The 9,258-nt window shown below is 37.1% G+C and overlaps 2 protein-coding genes across 4 annotated transcripts in view; one reads left to right on the top strand and one right to left on the bottom strand.

The window, feature by feature from the left end:
* CENPP (centromere protein P) overlaps positions 1 to 9,258 on the top strand; it is a 212,276-nt gene that overhangs the window by 72,473 nt on the left and 130,545 nt on the right. The window lies entirely within an intron of this gene.
* Positions 3,368 to 5,172, bottom strand: OMD (osteomodulin). The gene is made up of 2 exons (XM_058566112.1): positions 4,233 to 5,172; positions 3,368 to 3,678 (listed from the first exon to the last, which is right to left on the bottom strand). Exons 1-2 carry the CDS (start codon positions 5,170 to 5,172, stop codon positions 3,368 to 3,370), a joined length of 1,251 nt encoding a protein of 416 aa, XP_058422095.1.

Here is a 9,258-nt window from a genome sequence, read left to right as displayed (position 1 = left end):
TAGATAATTGACTCACAGTCACCTAGCTTAGTTAGAAGTGTGAAGTCAGGCTTCTACCCAGGCACAGCTGATTTCAAGTTCCTTGTTTGGAATTGCTAAATGGTGCAATTTTATTCTTTGCTAAGACTATCCTTTGAGGATTAAAATGTATTTTCTTTAATCAGTTTTTTTTTGTTGTTAGTGCCATCCAGTCTATTCCAACTCCTGGCAACCCTGTGTATAGGAGGGCGGTGTTTTTGTGCCATCCTCTCACCTTCCTCGCTATATCAGACAGGGCTTAATTTATCAGTTTAGGAGAAGATAAAAATAGAAGCTTCAGAATATTCTGAAAAATAGAAGCTTCAAAATATTCTGAAACTTGGAGGGTTTTTGTTTAAACTTTGCAAGAGGTGAAATAATTCAGAATATTAACCTCGCCTTGGGAGCTTGTTTTCTCCACTCTTGACAGTTAGTTCCTACTCACACATCAAGATACCACCTCTTCCTTGAAGCCTTCAACCGCTTCACCACATCCTGGCCAGAAGTGAAGTTAGGATATCTGCGTTCACATCGTCTTTCATAGTTACTGCCGCTTTAGCATTTTATTTATTTCTTGTGTTAGAATGAGTTGTGTTTTTTGTTTGTTTGTTTGTTTGTTTTGGTGAGGAAGATTGCCCCTGAGCTAACATCTGTGCCCATTTTCTTCTACTTTGTATCTGGGATGCCGCCACAGCATGGCTGATGAGTGGTGTGTAGGTCCATGCCCAGGATCTGAACCCCGGGCCACCAAAGTGGAGCGTGCAAACCACTATGCCACCAGGCCGGCCCCCTAGAATGAATTGTTTGATCTTACTTCATTAAATCTTTTAATAATAGCTTTTTTGAAATAATTCACATCTTATACAATTTACTCTTTTAAAGTGTACAATTCAATAGTTTTTAGTGTTTTCAGACTTGTACAACCATCACCACAATCAATTTTAGAAAGTTTTTATCACTCCAAAAAGAAACCCTCTACCCCTTATCAGTCACTCCCCACTTTCCCTCCATTCCTCTGCCCCCAACCCCAGGCAGCCAATAATCTTTCTGTCTCTGCAGATTTGCCTGTTCTGGACATTTCACATGGATGGAATCATAAATTATGTGGTCTTCTATGACTGGCTTTTCACTAGCATGATATCTCCATGATTCTTCCATGTTGTAGCATGTATCAGTACTTCATTCCTTCTTTTGGCTGAATAATATTCCATTGTATGGATAGACCACATTCTGTTTACCCCTTCTTCAGCTGATGGACATTTGGGTGCTTTCCACTGTTTGGCTATTAATGGATAATGCTGCTATGAACATGTGTGTACATGTTTTTGTGTGAACATATGTTCAGTTCTTGTGGGTGTATATTTAGGAGTGGGATTGCTGGATCGTGCGTGACTCTAACTTTTGGAAGAACTGCCAAGACTGCTTTCCAAAGCAGCCGCAGCGTTTGATGTCCCCACCAGTGGGGAGTGAGGGTTCCGTTTTCTCCACCTTCACACTAACACTCGTTGTTTGTCTGTTTGATTATAGCCATCCTGTGAGCATGAAGGGGTATCTCACAGTGGTTTTGATTTGAGTTTCTCTGATGGCTCCTCACTAAATTTTAAATTGTTTTAGGTAAGAACTAGTCTTATCCTTCTTATGTCCTAAAACTCCTATAGTTAACGTATTAGCTCATAATAAATGTTTAAATTTATAACCCTATTTTTAAAAATTTTAATAAAGGGGGAGGTAGTCCTTAAAATTTTTTTACCTCTGTTGAAAGTGTGCTTTGCGCACATCACTAGCATTTTGCTCAGACCTTTCCCCTCACACCTGTATCTTACAGTGACACGGGTGCACATAGGTACTGCGTTTCTTGACCTCTCATTGCTGAGCCATACCTACCAAATGACTTGATGACTGTAAATTAAATGAATGAACAAATGTTGTTCATGTTTATTCTGGATTGTTGAGCTTGTCCCTGGGGACAGGTGGGTGTTCTGTTTCTGCTTAATGCTAATAACCTACTCAAAGATATAAAGAGCATTAGAGACTTCATTTTAAACTGTCATCTCCAGAAAAATAAAGACTCACAACTTGAAAACTGCTTCTAAAATATAGTTTTACTCGTCTGGTCTTTCCATATTGTCCAAATTGTTACGCTCGTTCTTTGCCTTCCCTGTATGGGCAGCCCCAGGTTAGTGTTTATTCCTTATCTGAGGAATTCTGTGAGATGTCGGCCTGGTGAATCAAGACAATTCATCACAGCAGTTAGATCATCTTCATTTTAAGGCATACTGAAGATACTTCAAAGTGATAGATTAAATAATATGCGATTTTTAAGGTTTTAAAGAAGATATCACAACCTGTCTATTCAAATTTTAAAGGAACTTTATTCAACTTCAGTGCTATGTAAACAGACATTGGCTTATACACCTATATGTTTTTAATGTATTTTGCTAAGAAATAGAAGTGTTTAATAATGTTGATATACTTTCTTATGCTAACATTAACTTAACCTTGTGAACAAAGCAATTATTTATTAGCAAAAATTTATGTAACTAAAAGAAACCTTTCTCTAGTGAATTTACTATAAAAACATTTATCCCAGTTAAAGTGAAACACAGTAAAGATTATTTTAGACAACGGCTGAAATTTGCTAAAATACAGATTGTGATGAGATAATTTGGTATTTTTTAGTTATTCAGATACAGGGTTTAAAATTTTGTTGCTTTGGTGCTCTAAGAGGAAAATAAGACTAGCTGATTTTGTGAATCTGCATGCCTTGGATCCCTTAGTAGGCTGGCCTCTTTTGAAAATCAAAAATATCATCCATCGCTCTAAGTGTGGTAGGGCCAGGGGGTGGATGTCATGGTGATGACATCTCAAATACAAGTGTGAAAGCTTTTCTGGAGATCAGGTCAAAGAAAATACTTTACTTCTTAAATGCATGGCTGCCTGTTACATCCGTGTAAACTCGTAGCATTTAAACACCATCCTCATAGTGATTAAAGCACGTGGCTTATAGTTCTTAACTTGTAACGCTACTTCTTTCATCATTCTCAGGAAAATTACTGTTAATAGAAATGGCATACTTGCTTTTTTTCTCAGCATGATAGTATTTTTATGTTTAAAGTTTAGGTTTTGATTCCCACTTATTCTAATTTATATTTCTAAAGACTTGTATCATTTGAATAAGTTCTAATCCTGTGTGATGATGTAGATATTACCAACAACTTAAATTCAATCTGATCTTATACTAATACATAATTCTAGATACATTACTGTGAGCTATGCATGATTAGTTAGATTTATTTGAATAATAATATTTTGTGAATTCGTGAATGTTTACCTATATAGTTTCTTGCCATTATTGACTTCCATAATAGTGAGGGTCAACGTTTTCTTCTGTTCCTTCTTGTTCTGGGCCTTCGTGAGAATCATCGTGATCTTCACTATCAGCATCATCTTGAAATCTCCTGAAAACTTGAGTCTTCAGTTGTATTGTTTGACCATTAGTGCTTCTTTGTTCACCATAATAAATACTATGTATGTGAGGGAAGCAGAGGAGAATGTATGAGTTTATTGGCTCTTTTAGCTTATTTTGGTCCACACGGATGTATGTTAAATGATGGTAATGTAGTGGGTCAACAGATGGACACATCTCTGTAACATTGATATCTGAAACATACAAATTAAAAAATTAATCTTGCTGCATTATGTTCATAATCCTATATTGGACTTTATTAAAATGTTATGTGGGATATAGTTTTATTAATTAAAATACTTATAAGTGGAATTAGGTTTAATTACTTTTTACAGTAATCAAATAATAAAATGAAGAAAATGAAACTATAAATGAATTTTATATTATCAAAATAAATGATGGCTTCATTTGCTATTTAAGTTAATAAATTATTTAAGTAATAACTTCTTAGTAGGGGTAATCTCAAAAAGAAAAAGTGAAAATCACCTATCATCTCACTACTCAGGTTGTGTATTTTTTCATATACTCTATACTACTATTTCTCAGTGTTCAAGTTGATAAAATTTAACAGAAAAGACTATAAACTTTATATCACACCTTCTCTTGAGCGAATTTCTGCCATTTCCCTAGCCAACATCAAAGCAACCATTTTCAGCAATGTGTAAAGCATAGATTTTTAAATACTTGTTCTTTAAAAGGTCAAAATACGGTTCTTTCTGTCTTTAAAAAATAATGAAAATTTACATACTTTCAATTTCATTGTTTTCTAGGTATAGGTGCTCTAAATTTCTTGGGATATAGAATGCTTGCTTCAGTTTGTTGTGTCCAACATTGAGCTCTATGAGGTTGGGAAGATTAAAAGTATTATACGAGATGTCTTGTAGTTTGTTGTGTGACATTCTTAGAGCATAAAGCTTTGGAAGTTCATTGAAGTAATTTTCTGGTATAGATGAAATTGAATTATTTTCTAAGGACAGATACATAAGTGAAGAAGGCAAACCAGGAGGCATTGATTCTAATCTGTTATTACATAGGTTGAGCTGCATTAATTTTTCCATTTTGGCAAGGATTTTTTCCTGTAACATAGAATCATCAAGATGATTATGACAGAGATCAAGCATAGTCAAGTTTACTAGCCCGTCCACAGCATTTGTGTGCAATCTGGAGATCTCATTGTAACCAAGAAGAAGTCTTTCCAAAGACTTAGGAAGAGGAAATGGAAATTCTTCTAAATTGTTATGATGTAGGTGAAGTTGTAGTAGATTTGACAACTTAGCAAATACACCATGATCAATCTTTTGAGATTTAATTTTGTTGTGGCTGAGATTGATCTCTTTAAGATGAGTTGCATTGATGAGTGAATCTGCAGTCACAGCCTCAATTTCATTGAACTGAAGATAGACTTGCTGAATGTGTGCTGGAATGTTTGGGATAGTCTTGAGTTTGCGATTATCACAGTACATTGATGATGGAAAGTTAGGTGGACAGAAGCATTCCCTGGCACAGCCTAAAGTGTACTGATGAAAAGGAACTCCATAGTCTACGTTTTGACGAAGTTGGAATTCTGGTTGGTAGACATCATCTGGCTCTTGGTCATAATCTTCATCCCACTGATAACTTTCATATTGGCAATATACTTTGACTCCAAGAAAGAAGAACAGGACACATACTGGACTTAAAAAGCCCATGTTCTTTTTTTGTCCTATTGCAAAGGGGAAAGGAAATATATTGTGGGAAAAGTAAGTTAAACTTAGAATAATTCTTGTATAAATTGAGAGTTACATAAAATTTATAATATCTATACCTGTATATATAAGAGAATGTCCAGAATGAATAGGCAATGCTCAAACCAAAATTAATATTTAAGTACCGGTAAGGTGGTATTAAAAAAAAAAATCACATATTGCATTGAACTAGACTAAGTAATCAACTTTTAAGAGAATCTCAGTTTGTTTTGCTCACGAGACTATATATTTACCATGACAGCATGACATCTCTCAACCCCACAGCCATGTGCTCCCTCCACTGTAAATGCTGGGTGTTCTCACTGGCTGTTTGTTCCCTTCAATGATGGTCACTACCCATGAGAGGAGACAGCCTAGGTTTTAGAGAGCTTTACCTAGGAGATTCTTTCTTAATATCAACCAAAATTTTCCCACTGTAACTTGTATTTGCTGATGCTCTTTTCTGCCCTTTGGAAGGACATGAAACACTCCCTTTTATGTGAGAGCTTGAGATATTAAAAATAGCTATCATGTTTCCTATTATTGTTTTTTGTCCAAGCCTAATGGTGACTTCAAATTTTCCCTATGAAACAATTTCCAGAATCCAATTATTTCATCTCTGACTCTACTTGAATAACTACTTCAAATCCCAAATACACAATATATTTACATTCTACAGAGTTTCAGTTTCTAATAGGTTATTCTATACATTTTTCTTATTACCTTCCTAGCTTCCTTCTTTCCACTACTATTTTTAAGTTAAGTTCTAGATATACACATATTAAACACACACTGTCCTGTCTCCCAGGAGTTTAGATCTAGTGGAGAATCAGAGAGATGTGCAATACAGTGAGCAGGAGGGTGTGTAGGGTAGGATTCTAAAGGAAGGAGCACTCAGCTTGAGAAAGACAGAGAGTTAGCACTTGGTGTGCTGAAACTTGAAGTTGTAGTGAATGGTGGCTTGTGTACTGGATGAGGAGCCTGAAGGCCTTCATTTCAGTCCTGTCACTTACGATGGTCATGTCACTTGACATAGCCTGTTGCCTCATCAGTAAAATGAGAATTGTAATGTTTGCCTACTTATCTCACCTGGCAGTTGTTAGGATCATATGAGATATGCATGTAAAAGTGCTTTGCAAATTGGAAGTTGATCCAGATGGAATAAGTATGTTATTTAGGAAAAGGTTAAAAAAAAAGAATCATACCTCTTTTATTCTAAGACCATTTTTCTCCACCCTTCTCATCCGGGGTTTCATGAGAGAATTAAGGTCCTAACACACCATTGTATGTAATGAAATGATTTATCTCCTATTCATCTAGAATGGTGCTAGCTATTTTTCATCATTGGGATAATTGAGAAAATAGTTACTTAAATTATTTTCTCTGACAGAACCCCATTTGAGAAAGGCTGCCCTAGACCCTAATAACATCTCAGTTGCTTGTTTTTTTTCAGGTCAGAAACTAAAAGTGTGTAGAATGTAAATATTGTGTGTATTTGGGATTTGAAGTAGCTATTCAAGTAGAGTCAGAGGCCCTCAGTCTTGTTTCCTTCAGCGATGTTTCCTCCGGTCTCCTCACCATCCCTCCTGTGCACCCACACTGTGGGCCTTACCCTCACCAGTGCTGCAGCCCCTGCGCACTCTGACTGTTGTCTCCTGTCTTTATGGCTTAGTCCGTGTAGTAGCTCCAACTGCAGTCATTCTCTGATTTCAGTGGGACCTAAAATATGTCGATCCTGCTGTTTTTTCACCACCTGTCCTCCACACGTTCCAATATACTCAGTTCCTTCTTACCAGCCTAGACCCTGAGTGCGTCACTACGTCACTCCTTTGCATGTGCCCAGACTTTCTGGCCTCTCATATCCTCAGTCTCCTGGTAAACTCCAACCCTGTTACTGCTGTCTCCATCACTCTTCGCCTGACTCACGCAGCTGAATGTGATGGGAGAAAAACAGGACGGAGCCCACTGGTCTCACTTTAATTCACGACCACTCAGGTCCCACCCAGTGACATCTCCTTAGTCCTTTCCTTTTCCTTCTCTCCTAGATAAGCCTCTAGAACCTCATTCCCCAGAGGTTTTGGATGATGACCTTGCTTCCTTTTTTTTACCAAGAAAATAGTATTAAACAAATTGTTTACTCTAATATATTTTCTTATATTTAATCTTATTCCTACCTACAGAAAATGCCAAAATAGCAATGGTTTGATCTTTTTAAACAATCTGTGATTTGAAACTCATAAAGTTTCCTTTTGCAACTCTAAATAGATCTCATCCATTGTTCCTTCTTATCTACAGGCTTCATGGAGGACGTGGCATTTGAACTAGACTTTGAAGGAATATTAGAGTTCTCGTAGAGGGAGACAGGGAGGCAGATTTCCAGATAGAAGAGATGAGCAAAAAACACGTAGGCAACAAAGGGTGGGTGATGGGAAGTGGTGGTGAGCTGTTGAAGGAGCAAAGAGGACTGTTACGGCCAGTCTGGACAAAATCTGGAGGGCCTCAATTCTCACCTAAAGAATTCACACTCTGGGACAAACACCTAACTTAATTCATTTATATAGTTGAACCATGGTCTTCACACTGCAGTGTTTATGCATGAAGTAGGAGAGAGTCCTGGGAGGAAGTGAAGTGAAGGAGTGGGCAGTGTTGAGTGCTGGCTGACCCAGACGGGTGTCCGGGAAGCCCCCAGTGGGTCTGACTGAAAGTGCTGTTTCACCTGCCTTACCTAGTGACCTGTGCTAGACGTGTGTGAACGTGGTTAGTAAAGCAGCTTATAAGTAGTAGTAATTATTTAGTTAGTTTGGTTGGGTTACTTCAGTTAATGATTGTCTTGAATTATTTCTAAGGGGCGAGGCACTGTGTTCGGTGGGGAACACAGAAATGAAGAAGACATGAAGACATGGTCCCCTCTGTAAAGAGCATACAGTTTAGCGGACGAGAGAGACACAACACAGCGAACCATAGTCTCAGGCAGAGGGAAATAGAATTTACGGCAGAGACACCAGTGCTGTGGGAGCAGTGGCTTAACCCTGCTTGGGGGAGACAGGGAAGTCTCTGTAGGCATCCTTTGGTCCAGACGTTGGGAGATTAGCAGGAATGGGTATAGAACGTCCTATACATTTTACTTATTCGTTGATAATATTTTATGTATTAAATTTATAGTATTTTACTATACTCATTATAGTATAGCATATTAACTGTTTCAAGTACTTGTCATACTTGGTTTTAGTCTCACTGCACCAGGGAGTTGAGGTTTCGTAAGGTTGTGTGTCCCAGAAGGATGAAGCAGAAGCACAGAGGCAGAGACAAGCAGCTGCGTGGCGTCAGGCCACATAGGGGGCCTTGGAAGCTGACTGTTACACGGGTGAACTTTGAAAACAGCCTTGCTGATCAGAACTCTGAATTTTATCGTTGTGTTGAGAACATTAGCAGTCATCAATTTGTAGCCTTACATTTGAGAATTAAAGTCACGACTCTGTCGTTCAACAGTTTTGAAGAAAGTAAACAAATTACTTTATAGCAAAGTAAAATATATGTTACCAGGTTTTAGAAATTATCCATTAATGTGAATTTCTCATATGATAGGAATAAAAGTTTCTATGTCATAACATTTCTCTTACTTGGAAAAAAGCACTCGTGGCTGCATCAAGAAAGTTCTAATTAAAATCATTAATTAAAATCAGGTAGAACTTTGTTCTGGAAAGTTTAAAGTAATTAGAAAGCCTCATAGCATTTTATTAAAGACTTAATTGTTTTATTGATATACCATAGAAACTAGAGTATAGAAACCAAGTCTTAGTATATGGTTCAGAATTTTTCCCAAAGCAGTTTTAAATTTAACTCTGTAAAACTAAAGTAGTATACATCACTTTATACCCAAGGCCGAAGGAAGTAAGACTCTTTTGCTATTAAAAGTATGAAATTTTCAAAATTATTTTTAGCCATACATTTAAATCTTAATTAACTGAAACCTAAGAAGCTAGATCCTTCCGTGCTAGATAGAGCACTTTTGTCTTCCCTTTGGGAGTCAAATGAAAACAAAAACATTCT

This window comes from Diceros bicornis, chromosome 22 (genome assembly GCF_020826845.1).
Source record: "Diceros bicornis minor isolate mBicDic1 chromosome 22, mDicBic1.mat.cur, whole genome shotgun sequence".
Classification (NCBI taxonomy): Eukaryota; Metazoa; Chordata; class Mammalia; order Perissodactyla; family Rhinocerotidae; genus Diceros; species Diceros bicornis.
The sequence above is the reverse complement of the archived record's forward strand: the minus strand, read 5'-3'. Positions and strand labels throughout refer to the sequence as shown.